Here is a 22,268-nt window from a genome sequence, read left to right as displayed (position 1 = left end):
ATTTCATTTAATATAATAATTTAACAAAAAAATGAAATTAAATTAATAATACCCATCAACATGTTATAAAGATAGAAGCTTTAATAAAAAATAAGAACTGGGATGAGAAGGAGATATAATATCAGATAGAGAGATCAAATCATATTAGAGAGAGATCAGAGAGAAGGAGATATAACAAGAGCGTGATAGGAATTGACAACAATGATGCTGAGATGATCTCTTATCTACTTAAGGAAAAAAAAGACAAAAAAATAAAATTGATATGATCATGTGTAAGCTTTATTAATATATTTTAATTTTTTTTTAAAAAAATTACGAAAATGCCATTTGACCGTGTCGAACACGGTCAAATTCGCGTGTCGGAATGGTCAACGTGTCGAAAAAAGTTGACCGCGTGTCCGACACTGTGTCGAAGCGTGTCGCCGTGTCGGACACGACTCTCCCTGTTTTTACAAGTGTCTGTGCTTCCTTACATATAGGGCAGTTCTGTTACCCGAGTTCTATGAACAAATTCATGTAACATAACAGCCTATGCCTTGGGGTTGGGTCAGGAGGGTCTGTTAACACCTTCTTTTTTCTTCTCATCAGAATTATTTCACAAAAACTTGCCATGGTAAGGAAGAAGGGGGAACAAGTACACTTGGAGAGCGCAATACAACGGATAGTTGTATGCTGCGAGGAAAAGCACTTGTCATTCGTTGGTTATTAGGGGCTTAGATTAAATGAAAATAACCTTTCTTTCTCGTATAGCTCCTTTTAGGACAAACACCCCTAGAGAGACAAAAGGTCCGTTTAGGTTAAAACAAAATAGGAAAGCTTGTGTCAAAAAGTTGATATGAAATTGAACATGTGTTCAAAACGTATATATATATATATATATATATATATATATATATATATATATATATATATATATATATATGAAGAAAAAAAATGTTTGTCATTTTAAATGACATAAACTTACATTATTTTAAGAGAGAGATAGACACATAATTTTATTTTTTTATTTAAAATTTAAATTAAAAAAATCAGCCACTTTCTCTCTCCCATGATTTCCATTCTATGTGTCTATCTCTCTCTTAAAATGACGTAACTTATGTCATTTAAAATAACAAACATGGTACCCATGAATGAATAATGGTGCAGGAGTGATTTTTATTTTTATTTTTTTTGGAAAGTGGTGTTTCGTATGACACTATTCGTTTTAACACGGCATAAATTTTTTTAGTATTTGTGTCAACTTATAATCATATTGGACCACGCTATTTACTGGTGTGGTATTTGTGTTGAGCCGTTTAATTCAAATAATTTTATAATTATATATTTATCCACACTTATTTTATTTTTATTTACTAATGTGAGGTTATTTTAATAGTTTCAATTTAAATTAAAAATTAAAAATTATTTGTGTCGTATCATTTCAACCTATGTAGTAAATTAATTGTCTTTGTGTGAAGGATTTTAATACAGATAGCTATTTGTGTGGTATTCGTGGTTATTCATGTTTGTGTAAATTGTGTTGACTCAAACATGACCTGCAAACCCAAATTGCTGCCCATAATCCAGAGATGTGAGTGGAAATAACACTGAATGTTCTGTATCACTATAGATATTTTAATTTTTGGGTTATTAATCAATAATCCTATTATTATTATATTTCAACAATTCAAATGGGGAGAAATAAGGAAAAAATAATATTTTAAGAGACAAAATTTTGGTCACTTATCATCTCAGACTTTATTAAATATTAGAATTTTGGATATAATACCGAAAGAAACAATAAAATTTAATATTTTTGAATTTGCAGAAATTTCAAAAAATTGCACAGACAAATAAAAATTGTTTACAACATTAATTTTCATTTCACTCAATAAATCTATTGCCAACTTGCAAAATAGTAATAGTTTAGTATTTAAGATATCAATTATTAGACACCAAGTATTATTTGTGATTGAAATCAATAGTATTAAGAGTCAGTTTGGATAAGTTTTTGTTTTTTTAAAAAACACTTTTAAAAAAAAATTATTTAAATGCTTACTCTTAAAAAAAGCAGAAGTCATAAAAAAATTAAAAAATTTTAAGTTAAAATTTTATCTTCTTAAAAGAAAAAAGTCAAAATCAATTTTTTTTAAATACCAAATATATTTTTTAAATCTAACTAATTTTAATCTTTATAAAAAACACTTTTAAAATAAAAAAGACATAAAAAAAAACTTTTTTGAAAAGACAATTCAATCGGGCTCTAAGTCATGCTAGTCGCTAGACTCGCATGATAATCAAAATACTGCCATGTGACAGCCCTAATCACATTGAATCCAATGTCGTGATCAATTTTAAGAATTTAGTAAATTATTTATGAACATTCAAAAAAAAAAAAGAATATTCTTTTTTAATATTTTGACAAAAGACCATAGTATTGGAATACCATTTGACGCTGATGAAAGAAGAATTATATGTTATTTTAACTAAAATAAAAAAATTACAATAGTTTTTTTTTTTGAAAAGAAAAAAAAAACACACCAAAAAATATGTAATATTGCAAGTTTCGTAGCGGGTCCCAGGGACCGGGCCTAGGCCCAGGTCGAGCAGTCCATCTACGTCGTCTTCTTTGTGGTCGTGTTAGGGTAAGCATAGTTGCCCTTTTTCCCTTCTTCACTACTTCACATTCACTCTCCACTCACCAGCAAAAATGCCAGTCTATTCAACGTTATAGTATCGTGCGATTCGGTTAGACATTTTGTTCCTTTGAAATTTTTATACTCTCTCTTTTTGCTTATTGGTTGTATCAATTTGTTACAATTTGCGCTGCTTGTTTGTTTTTAGTTAATTTAAAACGAACGCTTGCAAAAAGCCCATTCGCATTTGTGCAGTTTACAAATTTATTATTTAATATTTTTGTTTAATTTCGCATTCATTCTTTGATTATTGCCCCTATTCCATGATTTAATACCGTTTTTCATCCATTTTAGGTGGCTTACGGGTTATAAGTGTGGCTTTGATTTAATCCTAGAACCAGTTGCAGATAGCTCAATAGTCAATACTGAATTCAAAGCAAATGGTAAATTGCCATCACTTTATGATGATAAAATGTATTTTTCCTATTATAATTTGGTTGATTTGTTACTTGATTATTTAACATTTGGTTCTCTCAGCTTCCATTCTGCTTTTCCTTTTGGTTTATTTATTCTTCTGATTTGGGGATGGGTTGTTGACTGAATGTTTGGTGCAACTTATGAACAGGTCCACATGTCTGCATCGCTAGGGCGGTTTAATGAGCTTGTAGCATCCTCCCGTATTGATAGGCTAGTTTCCCTTTTACATTCCAAAAAATCTCTGCCTCTATGGCTTAAGAATGTACGCCACTTTAGCTTCACTGATGACCGTGGTGGCAGCATCAAACAACCCGTGGGAGAATCTGATGACTTTTTTCTTCAACAATCTGACCCAAGTTTTAATGACAGTGGTAGCAATAGAAGTCAGGAGGGATACAATGTTCAACAGTGTTCATCAGAACAAATTCCAAGCAGGCCTTTGAGAGGTAGAGAACCAATGAATCAGCCTCCTCCAGGTTTCGGAGAACATAATAGACGTTCCCATTCCTTCCCTCCAAAATTTGATGACAACCTCGACAGACTTGGTGAATTGGACAAGACTGATAAATCTTCCCAAATTGATCTTGGATTTCAGGGCAGAAATATGGCAGAAACAAATAGGGAAACCAGTCAATTAGGAGACGGTTTCCTTGATAAATTCAAGCTTGGTTTTGATAATAAAACATTAAATCCCTCAGAGGTTGCAGCAAGCAACCAATTTGAAGAAGCAAAGAAGTCAAATCCCAATCAACCAGGTCCAGAGTGTATGCCTCAAGATGCTGATGAGATCTTCAAGAAGATGAAGGAAACTGGTCTTATCCCTAATGCTGTGGCTATGCTTGATGGTCTTTGTAAAGATGGTCTTGCTCAAGAAGCCTTAAAACTTTTTGGTTTGATGCGGGAGAAGGGAACCATTCCGGAGGTTGTCATATACACAGCTGTAGTTGAGGGCTATACAAAGGCCCACAAGGCTGATGATGCCAAAAGGATTTTCAGGAAAATGCAGAGTAGCGGCATTTCACCCAATGCTTTCAGTTACACGGTGCTTATACAAGGACTCTACAAATGTAGCAGTTTACATGATGCTTTTGAATTTTGTGTGGAGATGTTAGAGGCAGGTCATTCTCCAAACGTGGCAACTTTTGTAGGCCTAGTAGAGGGTTTCTGCAAGGAGAAGGGGGTTGAAGAAGCAAAGGGTGCTATCAGAACATTAATAGAAAAGGGTTTTGAAGTAAATGAGAAAACTGTTAGGGAGTTTTTGGACAAGAAAGCACCATTTTCACCCTCAGTTTGGGAGGCCATCTTTGAGAAGAAAGCTCCAAAAAGACCATTTTAAATCTCTTTCAGACTATGTAAGCTTTTATCATAATTCTTTTACTGTTTTGACATATCATTATGTAATTTATAGTTAATTTGGGTGCACCTACTAAAATTTGCAGAAACAGGTTCGACTTGTGAGTTGTTTATTTCTTGATAGTAAACCATGTTTTTGTTTTTAAGTGTACTAGTCCCAAATCAGTTAGTGTTTGAATGATTTCTTTTTTAGTTCTGCAATTCGACTTTCTTCAGTCTAGAATTTAAATTTATTTTGACAGCTTTATTAATAAGACAAATTTTAAGTGGGGCATGCTTTGAGGCTATGCTTCAGGTTAAATGGCTGTGAAATTTTATTTCAAGACTTGGATTAATCAACAGTATTACTAGGCGGCTAAAAATTTATTGTGATAATTCTGTGCCATTCTTCTTTTCTAAGACAAGACTATGCATGCTATCTGATGTTAAGGTTGGCATGTTTTTGCAGATCATGAGATACTCAGACTGGAAAGTCCTGCGGTTTTGGCTTCGTTAGCTGTTATTCATTTGAGTCATCTGACGCTTCAGTTGACGTAAGCCTTTGCTGATATATCTCTGTATATTGGGTTTGAGAAATCATTTGTAGGAATGTAATGTGAGGTGAACCCCTCATTTTTTGTTACTTATTCAGCGCTTGTAGTTTATAAAACTTTATCTGTATTTATGGTTTCAGCTGTATTTTGCTGTGGTTGGCAACAGTTACAACTTGCAAGTAGTCTACACAAAAATGTTCTGTCATTCTTCATTTATTTTATATTATCCTTTGCTAATGGGGTTGCACTGGCTGCTGTTTCTGCCCTCCTTCCGCAACCTCCTCAATCTGCAGCATTCCCACCCATTCCTGTTGATGGGCATCTAGCATGGCATCAACAGCAGCCAGGTCAAATGGTTCCACCACCTGTAATGACCTCACCTCCAGTCCAGCAGTTCAGGCCAACTCGTTGAAATATGCCGCCGCAGCTCACAAGCAGTTCCAGTGCTTCCAAGGCCTCTTCCATCTCCAACGGTAATGAGAAACCACCCACCTCTTTGCCACCCCTCACCAAAACACCTTATTAACAGGGTGGACAACCTTTGACATTTCTCATTTCCTCACTCGTCAATGCTCCTTGAAGTTGAAGGAATACAATTCTTATGGAATGTTCCTCATTTCCGTTCTCTAGAATTCCCCCCCTAATTTACTGAGTTGTAGGGCATTATACTTCCAACTACCATAGTGGGTAGATTGTAAGATAAACATCCTTGGCAATATAAAAAATCATCCGATCAATAAAGCCCAACAAAGAGAGCCGTTTGGGTTTTAGGTTATAATACATTTTTTCTTAGAGGCGGTAAAGCTATTTTACCGAGTGAGGATATTTTAACTACCAAAAATCTCACTACTAATTTACTATCCATTACATCATCATTGGATCAAAGAGAGAGAATGTTAAAAAGTTTTTGAAGGGAGAGAAAATATTAATCTAATGGTGATTAAATAGGTAGTAAATTGGTAGTAGAAAATTTTAGTAGTTAGAATATCCTTCTTCATTTTTACCTTTGAAAATGTAAAAAAAAAGGGAGGAGGGATTGAGAGGGAAAAAATAAAAAAGGTAGGGATAGAAATGGAATGAAGTTTTTATTTATGGGAAAGGGATTATCGAATAAGTGGTGGGTTTGGAGCATGATGAATTTTCCCCTCATAAGGAGAATCCAACATGACTGACTCACAATAAAACCAACGTGATTACCAAAATATTGCCACATGATGACCTTGATTACGAGAAAACTTTCGGTGCAACAGCCGTAGATACTAAAAGGGAAAAGTTTTTTGGACTTAAAAGGAATTATAAAAATAATATAGGTAAAGATGGAAACAGTTTTATTTTTTTTTTAGTAAAAAAGATTACCGAGTTTGGTACTCTCATAATATTAAAAAATTTCCCCTGATTTTGACTGAATCCCATAATGTGATCCACTTCAATAATTTGGTAAAAAATTTCTGAACGTTTATATTTCGATAGTTTTTCTTTTAAATATTTTGGTAAAAACGAAAAAGAGCTGGGCATCTGTGATTGGGATATCATTTCATGCTCATAAAAGAAGAATTATATGTCATTTTTAACTGAATAAAAAAATTTACAAGAGGAACCCACAGTAACCCACCTAAACAGTATATAATTTTCCATTGGTCAACGTTTTTTTTTTTTTTTTGGATAATAAAAACATCAAAAACATGTAATATTACACTTTGCGTAGCAGGTCCCAGAAACCGGGGCCGGCCCATTTGCATCGTCTTCTTCGTGGTTGTGTTAGGCTATGTATAGTTGCCCTTTTCCCCTTCCCCAATTCACACTCACTCACCACTCACCAGCGGCATTGCTATATCGTGCGTTTCAGTACGATATTTGTTCCTTTGAAATTTTTTATTAGATCTCATTTTGCTTACATTATTTGTTTATTGGTTGCATCAATTGTTACAATCTGCACTGTTTGTTTTGCTTTAGTTAATTTAAAAGAATTTGCATTTGTGTAGTTTACAACTTTACTATCTGAAATTTTTATATAATTTATAGCTTTTACATTATTTTTTTCTTCTTATTAGTTTCCACTCATTCTTTGCTTATTGCCTCTATTCCATGATTCAATACGGATTTTCATTCAATTTTGGTGGCTAGCAGGTTTTGAGAATGGCTTTGATTCAATCCTAGCATCAGTTGTAGATAGCTGGGTAGTCAATACTGAATACAAATCAAATGGTAAATTGCGGGCACTTTATGATGATAACCATCTCCTCGTTCTTTTTCCCATTATAATTTGGTTGATTTGTTACTTGATTATTTAACATTTGATTCTCTTAGTATCTATCCATCATGCCTTTCCTATTGATTTATTTATTATTTTAATGTGGAGATGGGTTGTTGAGTGTATGTTTGGTGCAACTTATGAACAGGTCCACATGCCAGCATCACTAGGGCGGTTTCATGAGCTTGTATCATCCTCCAGGATTGATAGGCTAGTTTCCCTTCTACATTCCAAAAAATCTCTGTACTCCATATTAGCTTCACTGATGACCATAGTGGCAGCATAAAAAAACCCGTTAGAGAATATAATAGGCGTTTCCATTCCTTCTCTCCAAGATTTGATAACCATTGCAGAAATGGTGAAGTGGACAAGACAAATAAATCTTCCCAAATTGATCTTGGATTTCAGGGCAGAAATATGACAGAAACAAGTAGGGATGTTATTCAATTAGATGACGGTTTCCTTGATAAATTCAAGCTTGGCTTTGGCTTTGATAATAAAACATTAAATCCCTCAGAGGTTGCAGCCAGCAACAACCAATCTGAAGAAGCATAGAGGTCAAATCCCAATCAACCACATCCAGAATATGGGCCTCTAGATTTTGATGCGTACTGCAAGATGAAGGAAAAATCTGATAAGAATGAGCAGGAAGAAAGTGTTAAATTCTTCAAGAAGCTGGAGGAAACTGGTTTTCTCCCCAATGCTGTGGCTATGCTTGATGGTCTTTGTAATGACGGTCTTTTTCAAGAAGCCTTAAATTTTTTGGGTTTGATGCGGAAGAAGGTAACCATTCCTGGGATTGTCCTATACACAGCTGTAGTGGAGGGCTACACCTTAGCCCACAAGGCTGATGATGCCAAAAGGATTTTCAGGAAAATGCAGAGTAGTGGCATTTCACCCAATGCTTTCAGTTACACTGTGCTTATACAAGGACTCTACGAATGTAGCAGATTACAGGATGCTTTTGAATTTTGTGTGGAGATGTTAGAAGCAGGTCATTCTCCAAATGTGACAACTTTTGTAGGCCTAGTAGAGGGTCTCTGCAAGGAAAAGGGGGTTGAAGAAGCAAAGGGTGCTATCAGAACATTAATAGAAAAGGGTTTTGCAGTAAATGAGAAAGCTGTTATGCAGTTTTTGAACAAGAAAGCACCATTTTCACCCTCTGTTTGGGAGGCCATCTTTGTGAAGAAAGCCCCGTAGAGACCATTTTAAAAATCTTTTAGACTTCGTAAGCTTTTATTATATTTCTTTGGGTGCACATATTAAAATTTGCAAAAAAAGGTTCGACTTGTGAATTGTTTATTTCTTGATAGTAAACCGTGTTTTCTTTTTTAAATGTACTAGTCCCAAATTAATTAGTGTTTGGATGATTTCTTCGTTAGTTCGGAAATTCGACTTTTCTCAATCGAGAATACAAATTCCTTTTGATAGCTTTTTATTTATTATAGATTATGAGAAAAGTGTGTCATTTTAAAGGATAAAAGATGTAAAATTATGTCATTTTAAGAGAGAGAAAGAGATAGATAAAGAAAGAGAGAGTTGAAAATAAAAATAAAAATGTGGATCCCACTTTTTTATGAGAGTGAAAGGATATAAGTTGTGTTATTTAAAAGGATAAACAGTTTTTCCATAGATTATTTTTATAATGATAATGTTTGTTTGTCGAAATGAAACTAGTTCCAATATATTGTGATCCAAATTTATTGGCTATAAAGTCCAGGTGGTTGGGTGGGGGACAAATCCGAAAGTGCAAGTGATAGCAAATACCTTTTGATGCGCTGCAAAGAGGAACACAAGTATGACGGGTTCCATTTGGAACAGCGTATTGTTTGGGTCATGTGTGCAGAATAGATTAGCATTATTTATGTTGTTTTTCATCTATGGATTTGATGATAATTACGTTATTTAGGATATTGATATCTATCTTTGTTTTTAGGAATTTTATCTTTGATTAGATATCTAGTTAAAAGAAATAAATGTTGTTAAAATTATGTATCTAATTTGGATTTATTTAGAATTTTTATTATTTTTTGAGTTATAAATACCCTTTTGGTGTCTTATATAGTTCAGACTTTTGCCTACTTGATAATTGATATTTTCTTTATTAAGAAAGTATATGAAATTTGAGTCAAAGTATTAGACATTTGAGTCGGATGAACATTTCTATTATGTAGGTACCAGACAAGATTCTTGCGTCATATGCAAATCTATGCTTGCAGCAATGCAACTTTGTGTTGGGCTTTTTTAAAAAGCCTTCAATAAGGGATAGACATGGGTTCTCTTGTGGACATTTGCATCAATCATTCTAGACGCAACACCAATTTTTGCTGCAAAATTTAGAGGTAGTTTAGTTTAGTGTTTATTTTTTGGGGTGTTATTAATCTTATATTAAATAAGACAAATTATCTCATGTCATATAGACAAACATGTGAATTCCACCACTTGAAAAAAGAAAAAAAATTAAAAGTAAAAGGCTGCATAATTATCTAGAGGTCTGTAGATAATAATCTCATGTAACATGATAATAGTTTTTTCCTTATTTTCCCTCCCCACCCCCACTTTTCGAGGTCCATCGATAGAGCTGAAATTTTTTAAGTTGGTTTGTGATTCATTATTCTTCATTTTGACCGTTCAGATTATTGGTTGAAGGTATGTATTAGTACTAGAAATTCTGCGAAGTAGAATTCTGCAGCAAGCAGCCACAATTGAAAAAAAATCTATCTCTGAGATGAAAATATTTTAGTATTTCTATAGTACTGAAAACTGGACAAAAGCATTGTACTAAGAACGTTTTGTGAAAGATTTTCCTACTAAAAAGCACATTTAATAAGGAATACCGAACTAATGTGGAGGATTGTCCCGTAGGGTATTGCTACGGGACAGCTAGTCCGCATCGGATTTTACAGTCCGCAGGAGGAGCTGACGACATCTAGTCCCGTTACGGACATTGATGGGATCAGTCCCATTAGGAACTCTTACAACACTAGTCCCGCTAAAAACATTGGCGACACTCCCTTAGATTTTCTTACAAAACTAGTTCCGTCACATTTTGCGTTATATCATATTCAAAGAAAATAAATAAATAAAAGAGAAACTAAAATAATAATGCGACATAGATATTATTACTTAATGTACTAGGCAATTTTAAAAATGTTATATAAGAACAAACTGGGAACCGGCTAATATATCCATTAACCAACTGTAATATCCTTTCAAAAATAAATAAAATCAGAACAGGGACCGCATATATTTTTCTTGTATTTAAATAAAAAATCCAAAATAAAAACAAACCAAAAAATAATAATGATCAAATTTCAAATAAATGGTTCACGTGCTTAACATATTCAACAAGAAGACAGTACACAAACGAAGGCTCTTTCACCGAATAGGGGCTTTTATCTCTTTAATTTTCTTATCTGGAATTTGATTCCTAGTATTTACTAATAGGGTCGTTTAGTACAGCAAGGGCTTCAGCGAGTTTGAGTCCTGCACCCCCTCGCTTGCGAAATTTATACATTTTTTTTTCAAGTAAGTGTTGAGACCCCTCGAAAACTTTCACGGGTGTGCCAAGTGACACAGTTTCAGTTTTTCACTCATTCTTCGTTCCTTGTTCATTCACTAAACATTACAAATTCAAATAGTGAAGTTGCAGTAAAAATATCACTATTCTAATTTTGTTACAGTAAAAATAATAATAAAGAGGGAATAATTAATATGCATCTAAATAGTAATTTTGTCATAGTAAAAATATTTGCAGTAATTTTGTAATTACTATTTTTACTGCGTAGTAATAATTTTGTTGCAATAAAAAAATATTAATTAATGTTTAGAGTTTTTTTTTTAATTAATGAATTAGTGAATTGTTGTTATAATTTTTTTAAATTATTTCTTTTTTTATCCTGACATAGGCATGTGTAATTAATAATATGTAAAGATTATAATAATGTTTAGTGGTTAATGAACGAGTGAAAGTGTTTATGTGGATGACTTTGCTTGCTAAACTTTCAGTGCGCAGCAGAACCAGTAAGTGGAGTGGAGGTTCAAATGTCTGTCCAAGTTGTCCAAATCATGAGGAAACTATTATTCATGTTCTTCGTGATTGTAGACATGCTAGGAAAATTTGGCAATCTTGGTTTACAGGTTCGATACCCAATTCCTTTATGAATTCGAATTTGCAGGATTGGTTGACTTTAAATATCGATAACATGTGGTCCTCCAATAAAGTGAAGGACTGGAGGGATATTTTCTTTACTACTTGTTGGTTTTTGTGGAAGTGGAGAAATTTGGAGATCCATGAAGATCATTTCTGTCATGATGAGCAATCGCAGGCTTCAATTTGGATGTTTGTCCAACAGATTCTGCAAGCCCGAATTTATCAGCGCCGTGGTGATTCCAACGATAGCGTTTGGATAGCCCCCAAGCAAGGGTGAGTTAAGTTGAATTGTGATGGAGCTTCTTCTAGTGGCATGAAAAAAGCTAGTTGTGGTGGTATATTAAGAGATCACAATGGATCCTTTTTGGGAAGCTTCTATTGTAATTTAGGTTCCTGCAATCCTCTTGATGCAGAATTATGGGGAGTGCTGAAAGGTTTGGAACTGCTTTGGGGAACATGATTAAAAAGAATAGAGCTAGAATGTGATTCTAGCCAAGCCATCCAGATGTTAAAGGAGCAGCATGAAGATCCTAGGGACTCTCAAGTCACTAGCAGATTGAGATTATGGTTAAAAGCAGATTGGACTATTCATCTTGTTCATACCAAGAGAGAAAACAACAAATGTGCTCATTGGTTAGCTAAAGCTGGGTAGACTAATAATCTCCATTTCAAGATTTTTAAAGATCCTCCTCCTCAGTTGATGGAACTTATAGTTGCTGATGCTAGAAATATGTCTAGCTTGTTAGTTTCTGATTTGTAATTTCTTTCTGTTTCTGGGGCTTAGCCTCTCTTTATTTACAAAAAAAAAAAAAATGACTAGTGTTTAATATTTTAATGAATGAACCGGAACAAAAAATAAGTGAAAGATTAAGATTATATCATTTAACAAATCCATGTAAGTTTCACAGAGTCGTACACTCACCTAAAAAGAACTTGAGTTCATGTGACACTCAAATTTGCTGGCTTCGCTACGGAACTTAAAAATCCCAAACAATAATATATTTCAATTAAATATCAAATTAGTACGTTTAAAGATTAAGAACCCTAGGGGTGGCCAAAATGAGCCAACCCGTCGGGTTGGTTCGTAACCCGCACAAAACGAGCCGGGTTGGGTTGGCAAAAATGAGCTGCCAGCTCGATTTAGCCCGACCCGAGCCAACCCGGGCTCAAACGAGCCAGCTCGTGGGTTGAACGAGCCAGCTCGCGGGTTACTCTTTTTTTTCTTTTTTCTTTTTTCTTTTTTTTTTAAATACAATGGACTTTACAGATGGATTCTCCACTGATGGACTTTACTATATTGGTCGCTTTTGCATGTCCTTTTTTTTCATGATTGGCTTTTGAGTCTAGATGCTTATCGTTGAAATATATAATGAATTTCTTTTATTTTTTATTTTTTGGCTTTATATACGTTTTATGGTTATCGTGAGTTAGAGTAATTCAGAAAATCATGATAATTGACTCCTGTGATTCGTGGAGTGGTTTGTGTTTCATTTAATGTTTTTGGATTTTGTAAACTACTCTACTTGTAGTTGGACTGCAAAATACAATAATTTTATACAGGAGAACAAACCACAAAAATTAAATTTTTTGAGCCAACCCGCGAGCCAAGATTTTGAGCTAACCAACCCGCGAGCCAACCCACTAGCATCATTTCGAGCTAACTCGCGAGCTTTTTTTGAGCCAACCCGTGAGTTTTTTTACAAGCCAACCCGCGAGCTGATTATCGAGCCAACCCGCGAGCCAACCCTAATCCGGCTCGGGTCGAGCCGGGTTGAGTTTTCTGGCTCGTTTTTTTTTCGAGCCAACCCGACCCGACCCATTTTTTCGGGCTGAATGCGGGTCGGGCCGGGTTGGCCCGTTTTGCCAAACCTAAAGAACCCTTATCTACAAACGAATGTTGCACACATCTCAAAAGATTAACATGATTTAATGAGAAAAAATTGTTTGCCTTGAAATCCGTGCAACAAAAAAGGAACAAATAGATTGTCATTGTGTAAAAATTCTTGTTGGGCGCAAAAGCCCAAAAGAATGTAAGCAGTATATGCATCAAACCCATAATGGCTAAAAATAAAAAACAATAATTAGATAATTTTATTTTATTTTTTATTTTAAAGAAAATGGTAAAAAAATAGTGACAACAGAATCGATGGAAGTGAAACACTGGATAAGACGTAAATCAAACAAAACTTGACCTATTCAAATATTTTAAATAAAAAATAAACGAACTTATCGTTTCAACAAAAAAAATAATTAAACTTTTCAACTTATGGAAGTAACAAATAACGAGTGGCGGAGCTAGCCTACTAAGCGTTCCAATGAAAATTTTGCTAATGCTAAACATTAAATCATTGAGAGTTATTTAATCAAGTTAAAAATATGATTAATTTTCAAATTTTAATTAGGGATAAAATCTCCCAATACAACATGACTCCGCCACTGCAAATAACCAACAAGTAATCGAAACTCTTGGAAGAAAAAAAATGTGTTACTTTAGAAAAAAAGAAATAGATAAGACGAACTTCTTTAACAAAACTTCCTACGTTAGAATCTTGAGTATGATAAACTTTTACAAAGCAATATTATATATAAGGGATAGGTTATTCTACCTACTCCTATCTTGCCTACCTTTTGCCTACCTCATCATTACTGTTGGATTACAATCTAATCCAACGGTTCATATTTACACAATAAAATAACCCTTTTTTCTCATTCTTTCTTCTCACTTCCTCCCACACCGTTTCTCTCTCCTCCCCCTTTCTCTCTTCCTCTTTACTCTATACCTAATTTTTTTTCCTTTATCTCCTCCCCCTTTCTATCAGGTTTATTTTTATTGGAACTTCTTTTTATTTTAATTGCATTGAACCACAGCACCACAACATTATGCGATTCATCGACCACAATATTTTAATTTAAGCATTATGCGATTCATCGAATAATATATGAGGTTTGCAACAATTTGTAGCTCATTGCAGAGAAGGGAACATGGCCATTGAATAACCCTAATATTCCAGCAATTTGGCGGCAGAGTTCATGTTCTCTATCACTGATGATATCTTCCTCCCTGAAAGTAACAATAATCGCATTCTATATTAAGGCAAACCTTGTAGCATCCACTTAACTTGATTCAATCTTTTTTCTCCCTGTAAATCCATAACTGCTTCGCATAATGCTTCCGCGTGCGTTCACCTCGGCAGAGATCAGAGATAAAGGGAAAAAAATTAGGTATAGGGTAGAGGAAGAGAGAAAGGGGGAGGAGAGAGAAAGGATGTGGGAGAAAGTGAGGAGAAAGAAAGGGAAAAAAAATTATTTTATTGCGTAAATATGAACCGTTGGATTAGATTGTAATCCAACGGTAATGAAAGAGGTAGGCAAAAAGTAGGCAAGATGTGAGTAGGTAGAATAACCTATTCCTATATATAATACAAATCTTCAACCTTAAAAGCTTCACTTGAAAGTTTTATCAAAAACGTCTTTTACTGGCAACGTAATAATAATAACAAACAATCACAATACGGCATATAAGACAAAAAGGGAACACAAACAAAATGCATAATAACAAAAGTTCATGATAAATGCCTAAATGCCTAAATGATGATCAAGAAAGCATATAAGACAAAGCATGAAAATTCAAAACCCAAGAATGACCTTTTAAGATAAAACAAAATTCCTAAGCTTCTCAATTCAACCAACCAAACAAATGGATTCTATAATAATCGTATACATGTGGCTGTGATAAATTTAATATAATGAATTATGTATATGATTATAAATATCAAATAATAAAGCAGATTATAATTGTGTATATTTTGTTGGGCCATTACAAAGTCAGTGGAAATGAGGGAATTAGATTCTAAGATTTTTCTCTCTATCTCCTATTCTGAAATTGACGTCTTTTTGTGATAAGAGCATAATGACTAATGAGACTTAACCCCAATATCAATAAGCTAGAGAAGGGACTTAGCCAAATACACTGAAAATAGTTCATGTCCCTTGGTCTGCCCATCATGAAAACCACACTAAAGCTAGCCTACGCAACTGTCCAACTAATTTTAATACTAACAAATGGCATAAGTCAAACTCAACATGATTACAAGGGACTAATCAAAATAATAGAATTGAAATATTCATTAATCTAATTATCTTTAAACACAAAAATAATTAATTAATATTGTTACATAAAGAAAAATATCTAACATATGATCGATTTACATGATTAGGTTGTGAATAATATAACTCCACATGCAAACTGTACGATCACTCAATGGACGACCTTTCAAGAAAGGGAGTAGAAAACCATTTGCCTCGAATGAATCGTTTATTCTCCCTCAATTTTATAATATGTAAATTCCATTAGACATCAAACAAGAGTTAAACATATGGACCGAATTTAGAGAACACTTATCAACTCTTCTCTATCTCTATCTGTACCACATTAACTGATCAAACCCCCCAGCGCGTGAGCTTCACCGTACATTCGATTTTGTGCCTCAGTTACTCAGTACTACCGAGCCAATAAAAGGATGTAGTAAGTTCCATAAGAATACTCTGCACTAATTACCTTTCTAATCACGTTGAAGACACATTTCTAGAGAGTTTTAGAAACTACTAAGGTTAAAGAGGCAGCCTTTAATTAAAATAACAATAATGATAATATGTGTCAAAAAATTTCTCAGAAATGAGATAGAGACATTAACCTTTTTTCCTATTATGAAGCAACATTTGCTTACTTAATCAAAATAATAAAAATAAATTATTGACGTCATGGACTGTTAACTTTTGCCAAATTAGAGTGCATCTCTCTATATAAGGGTCATTACATTTGAGTTATTTTCCGATCACACAAACAAGATTGAAAAATGCCCAGTGAAAATGGTACTGGTGAAAATGGGGTCAGTACTGGGCTCAATAAGTATGCTTGTGTTTGTGTGATGACTGCTACTATTATCTCTGCCATATTTGGTTATGGTGAGTGACTTTCTATTCTTGAACTTGTCTCATATATATATAGTTGTCTCTTTGCAAGCACTGATCTCTATGGATTGGAATTTTTATTATATGTCCATATATTTTTTCTTGCTTATAAAGTATTTGGAAGTAGATTCAGGCATCGGTATGTTTTATGACAAATATTTTGTCTTTTGCAGTGTTTAGAATACAAAAGATTTTGTAAAACATTTTCGTCGCGTGCAAAATAACATTACCTATGTCGGGTGAAGTACAAGAAAAAACAGTCTGTTGTAACAATTTAGTTTTTTACAGGTTAAACATTCTTCATTGGGATTTTTTAATATGGTCCTGGATCACGATAAATTTGGTGGTTCTTTACTAAAAAAAATATTTTCTTTTATTTATGGGCTTTATTAATCTCATGCAACAGAATAGAAGCTCTCTGATGTTATAGAGACAATTATGTGTGAGACCCACCCATTTAAAGAAAAAAAAAGAAATAAAAAAATAACAGAGAAATCGATGTATGTGTAGAAAAAAAAATGCTCTCGTACAACATAAGAATATTTTTTAAAAGTTCGAACCTATTTTACTTGACTATATTTAATATGTCGAGTCTCACCTAATATAAGTTTGTCAGGCTGCCTGACTCATTTACACCCCTATATTTGGAAGTAACATATACCCTTCCAAAAAAAAAAAATAAACAAAATGGAAGTAACCCAAAGGGAGAGTGAAAGTTGTCAAATATATATGTATGACCAATCAAGTTAAACCATGCATGTGGAATAGTTTGCGCATGATTTTTGCATTAAACAGACAAAATAAGCTAATAAGAAAATGTTATTGTTCAGTTACGGGAGTGATGGCTGGAGCACTCTTATTCATAAAGGAAGATCTTGGAATCAGTGACGTACAAGTGCAGCTCCTAGCAGGTATCTTAAATGTGTTTGCACTACCTGGATGCATGGCTGCTGGAAGAACATCTGATTATTTAGGTCGCCGCTACACAATCATTCTAGCTTCCATCATCTTCTTATTGGGTTCCATTCTAATGGGTTATGGTCCCTCCTTTCAAATCTTAATGATTGGAAGATGTACTGCTGGATTTGGTGTGGGTTTTGCACTGATTACAGCACCTGTTTACAGTGCAGAGATTTCATCTCCTTCATACAGAGGCTTTCTCACCTCTCTCCCAGACGTTTCCCTCAACTTGGGACTCATGCTTGGTTATGTTTCAAACTACTTCTTTGAAAGACTGTCCCTACAACTTGGATGGAGAATGATGCTGGCTGTTCCTGCAATTCCTTCACTTGTTCTGATCATTCTAATGTTAAGATTGGTTGAGTCTCCAAGGTGGTTAGTCATGCAAGGACGTGTAGGTGAGGCCAGGAGAGTGCTTTTACTAGTTTCTAATTCAAAGGAAGAAGCTGAACAACGCTTGAAGGAAATAAAAGCTGCTGCTGGGATTGATGAAAACTGCACCCAAGACATTGTCCATGTTTCAAAGAAAACTAGCAGCGGTGGAGGAGCTCTAAAGGAACTATTTTGTAAACCTACACCCCCTGTGCGTAGGATACTAATTGCAGCAATTGGTGTTCATGTGTTCCAACAGATTTGTGGAATTGAGGGTATATTGTTATATAGTCCAAGGGTGTTTGAAAGAACAGGAATCACAGACAAGAGCAAGCTTCTGTTAGCCACAGTTGGTATGGGAATAAGTGCATCTGTATTGACATTCATAACAGCATTCTTGTTGGACAGAGTAGGGAGGAGGATTCTGTTGTTGATTAGTTCAGGAGGTGTGGTTGTGACCCTGATAGGGTTAGGTACTTGCTTGACCATTGTGGAGCATTCAGAAGAAAAACCATTGTGGGCAATAAGCTTTACCATTATTGTTACCTACATATTTGTGGCTTTTGTGGCTATTGGAATTGGGCCAGTGACGTGGGTTTATAGCTCTGAGATATTTCCCTTGAGGTTGAGAGCACAAGGTCTTGCTGTTGGTGTGGCTGTGAACAGAATTGCAAATGTAGCAGTGGTTACGAGTTTCATTTCAATTTATGAAAAGATGACAATGGGTGGGAGTTTCTTTGTGTATACTGGTATAACTGCTATGGCTTGGTGGTTCTACTATTCCTTGCCTGAAACTAAAGGAAGATCATTAGAAGATATGGAGACTATCTTTGGGAAAACTTCCAAGTCGGAGATACAAATGAAGACTGAGTGCAACTAAAGTAAACTTATCTTTAAAAATAAGTACTGTGCGTCTCCGTAGATTTAATTTTAGTTTAAAGTGTATGCTGTTCTTAATTCACTACAATTCATTTTTAAATACACGCTTACTTCTTCAGTTTGTAGACAAATTCACTTTAAATCAATCATTTCCGTAGTGTTTCTTGCTAGTTAATGACGGCTGATTATTGCTTTAATTAAGGGTATTTTTATTTATAATATGAAATATAACAAATTTTCTCTCTCTCTAAATAAGCATTATGTGATTTTTCCCTTTTACTAATAAATTAATTCTTTATATTCTTTAAAATTAAATATTTTGTTAGCAATCTTTTATATTATTTTTTCCTTTAAAATATTCGAATTAACTAATAAAATTACAAATAAATACCATACAGCTGTGTTATAATTGAAAGGTTTCCAGTTCGTTTTATCTTTAGATCCAACGTTGAAGAAGAAAGGATATCTTTTTTTGCATACAATACATTGGTCATTTCTTTCCTTATTTTTTTTTTATTTAAAGGAGGTGGCAAATGAAAATAGTCAAAAGAATTGGAAGAATATAAAGTTGTGGGTCCCACCTTTTTGTGAGAGTGAAATGATATAGTTGTGTCATTTAAAAAGACAAACACTTCCCCCCACACATATATATAGGGTTTATGTTTTCTTATGTTACATAGGAGAACAATTTTTCTTGCACACACATGAATAGTTCAAAATTAGTTTTTTTTTTTTTTTAATTACAAGTTGATCTCACATTGAAAATTATATCTATGGTTGGAGATAAGTTCTCTTATGTAACATAAGAAAACATAAACCCATATATATATATATATATATATATATATATATATATATATATATATATATATATATGGGTTCGCCACTTTTGCAGCGACAACATATGAGAAATTTTGCAGCAAACATATTTACATGTCGATCCTGGCATTTAAAAAAATGCCAAGATCCGCATACGTATCCTAACTTTCTATGTGTTGCGATAAAATTTCTCATCTGCAACAACATAAGAAGTATTCAAGCTTATATATATATACATGGGTCAGGATTAGGGGTGTAAGCCTGGCCTAGCCCGGCCTACGTTGAAAAGTAGAGTAAGCTTGAGCTTATAATAAAATTTTTTTAACAAGTAGGCCATAGACCAATTTTGTCAAGCCTGGTCTAAAGCCTTGTAGGCTGGCCTATTTAATTTTTAAAATAAAATAAAATAAAATATTTATTTTAGGGTATATGATATACATTATAGATCTGGGGTAATATATTGTCTCTTTCTTGTTTGTCATTTTTTATGAATTATGAGAAGTACTAGTGCATGCATGAATGGAACTCTGCTCAATATATTTTTATAGTTATTTTTTTTACTATTGTAAAATTTTTAATGCTCACTAGTGAAATTTATATCTTGTGTAAAAAAATGCAGCAATTTATGAACATGTTAATGACTTGTAATGTTAAGCGAATATTTTAAAAATTGTTAAAAATATTTCACTAGGGAGGCCTACAAGGCCTGTAGGCTATATAAGGCTCTCTAATTTTTAAAAATAGGCCAGACTTGATCTATAAATAAAGCCTTTAGTAGGCCAATAGGCCAGATAGGCTGAATGTTTTTTTACGTAGGCTTAGGCCAGTAAGGCCAAAGCCGACCCAACCTGGCCCATTTACACCCTTAGTCAGGATTATTTTAACTCAGTGTAAGTTACACTCTCTATCTTGACCATTGATCCCACATATATCTAAGAGCTCTAATTTTTTAGTAATGTGAGCCATTGGATACAAGTGGATTAATGATCAAGATTGAGTGTAAGACTTCTAATTCTTATACTGGTATAAGAATATCCTATCCCTATATTATATATAGGGGTAAACATTTCTACAGCAACTTTAGATAAACTTATCTACAGCTGCCATTTTTAACTATATTGTCCCGGGAGAATATAGTTATAACGTTAAAGTTGCTCTTTTCTCTCTCTCCACGTCAGCAAAAAAGTTCTGAAAAGTAAATGAGGAGAGAGAAAAAAGAGCAACTTTAACGTTATAACTATATTCTCCCGGGGGAATATAGTTAAAAATGGAAGCTGTAGATAAGCTTATCTAAAGTTGCTGCAGAAATACTTTTGCCATATATATATATATATATATATTATATATATAATATTACCGTGTTTTTTAAAACCAGTTAATTAAATAACATTGCAATTTGAATTTATAAATTCCAGTATACATCAACCAAGAGTTAAACATATAAAACATATACTTATGTTTCTCATGGAAGATATTTAATTATAAGGGAAAACATTTATACAGTTGTTATAAAAAAAATTATATGTCACATATTATGTACTTCGGGGTAGATAGTGTAACTTTTATTTGCAACCCAAGGCCTATGGTATTCCACCCGCTTCTAGCCAAAATTAGGCTAGCTCGAGCCAACCCGACTCAGATATCATCGTTAGGCAGGTCAGGGGAAGTCCATGATGAGGGACCATTATCAATGAGCTAAAGCTACACCACCATATCAAGCGGGTATGACACCTTGTCTCAACCCAAAATTTTAAGGCATTGAGTTCATGAGTTCTCCCACTTATATAGACTTCACTTAGTCCATGGTGGTCCCCCACCATGGGATACCTCTGACCCGCTTGATAGTGGTATCAGAGCTAGGTTAGGCTTGAGCTAGCCAGTTATTTGGCTAGAGGTGATTGGAGTACTATGAGCCTTGGGTACTCGGATGATGGGGAACATACCACTGTTGGATTTCACAGTTGAAAGAGAGATTGTTAGGTTTTTTAAGTGTGACTCATTAAGGCATTGGGTTGAGACATGATGTCAGAACTCTTTGTTATGGGTTTGTTGCTTAGACCTATTTGATGTGTTGATGATAGTCTTCCCTTGTTGAATATCAAGAACAAAGAGATTTATAAGTAATCCGTGTGTTTAAACTACACAGCGGAGAGTCTATTATATAACTTAAAAGAAAGAAAATACAAAGAGACATATATGATGTGAGACTTCTATACTACTATTCTAAACTATCATTTACAACACTCCCCGTCAAGCTGGAGCATATAGATCATATGCACCGAGCTTGTTACATAAGTGATCTATCCTAGGCCCTCTTAAAGACTTAGTGAAAACATCAGCTAATTGATCAGTTGAGTTAACAAAACTAGTGACTATATCTCCAAAGAGGACTTTTTCCCTAACAAAATGACAGTCTATCTCAATGTGCTTGATCCTTTCATGAAACACTGGATTGGAAGCAATACGTAAAGCAACTTGATTATCGCAAATGAGAGATGATGTGCCAATGTCTCCAAATTTGAGCTCCTTCAATAGTTGTTTTAACCAGATAAGTTCACATGTGGTTGTGGCCATGGAGCGATATTTTGCTTTAGCACTTGATCTGGAAACTACACTTTGTTTGTTGCTTTTCCAAGAAACCAAGTTACCTCCAAGGAATACACAATACCCAGATGTGGATCTTCTATCACTAGGGGAACCTGCCCAATTAGCATCTGAGTATCCTTCAACTCTGGTATGACCTTTGCTTTTATAGAGGAGACCTTTACCTGGAGCATTCTTGATGTACTTGAGGATGCTGATCACTGCATTCCAATGATCTTCACTAGGATAATTCAAGAACTGACTTACTACACTGACTGCAAATGAGATGTTCGGTCGAGTAA

General features: G+C 34.2%; 3 protein-coding genes across 3 annotated transcripts; all 3 read left to right on the top strand.

Moving 5' to 3' along the window:
* Positions 1-2,634: 2,634 nt before the first annotated feature.
* LOC133288566 (pentatricopeptide repeat-containing protein At4g38150-like) lies at positions 2,635-5,117 on the top strand. The gene is made up of 4 exons (XM_061486357.1): positions 2,635-2,727; positions 2,970-3,058; positions 3,241-4,444; positions 4,894-5,117. Exons 2-3 carry the CDS (start codon positions 3,056-3,058, stop codon positions 4,426-4,428), a joined length of 1,191 nt encoding a protein of 396 aa, XP_061342341.1. The 5' UTR covers positions 2,635-2,727; positions 2,970-3,055; the 3' UTR covers positions 4,429-4,444; positions 4,894-5,117.
* Positions 5,118-5,230: 113 nt separating this feature from the next.
* Positions 5,231-8,493, top strand: LOC133288567 (pentatricopeptide repeat-containing protein At4g38150-like). The gene is made up of 3 exons (XM_061486358.1): positions 5,231-5,451; positions 7,106-7,183; positions 7,378-8,493. The coding sequence occupies exon 3, from the start codon at positions 7,848-7,850 to the stop codon at positions 8,427-8,429; it is 582 nt and encodes a 193-aa protein (XP_061342342.1). The 5' UTR covers positions 5,231-5,451; positions 7,106-7,183; positions 7,378-7,847; the 3' UTR covers positions 8,430-8,493.
* Positions 8,494-16,238: 7,745 nt separating this feature from the next.
* Positions 16,239-18,565, top strand: LOC133288546 (probable polyol transporter 6). Its single transcript, XM_061486328.1, has 2 exons — positions 16,239-16,347; positions 17,184-18,565. The coding sequence occupies exons 1-2, from the start codon at positions 16,239-16,241 to the stop codon at positions 18,563-18,565; spliced, it is 1,491 nt and encodes a 496-aa protein (XP_061342312.1).
* Positions 18,566-22,268: the final 3,703 nt, after the last annotated feature.

This window comes from Gastrolobium bilobum, unplaced genomic scaffold, assembly GCF_033153095.1.
Source record: "Gastrolobium bilobum isolate Gb01-03AN ecotype WA unplaced genomic scaffold, APGP_CSIRO_Gbil_v1 utg728, whole genome shotgun sequence".
NCBI lineage: Eukaryota > Viridiplantae > Streptophyta > Magnoliopsida > Fabales > Fabaceae > Gastrolobium > Gastrolobium bilobum.
This window is presented reverse-complemented; position numbering and strand designations above follow the sequence as displayed.

Coding starts and splice junctions, on each gene's coding strand:
- LOC133288546 (XM_061486328.1), top strand. CDS start 16,239: ATGCCCAGTGAAAATGGTACTGGTGAAAATGGGGTCAGTACTGGGCTC. Junction 16,348..17,183: donor CTCTGCCATATTTGGTTATG/GTGAGTGACTTT, acceptor GTTATTGTTCAG/TTACGGGAGTGATGGCTGGA.
- LOC133288567 (XM_061486358.1), top strand. CDS start 7,848: ATGAAGGAAAAATCTGATAAGAATGAGCAGGAAGAAAGTGTTAAATTC.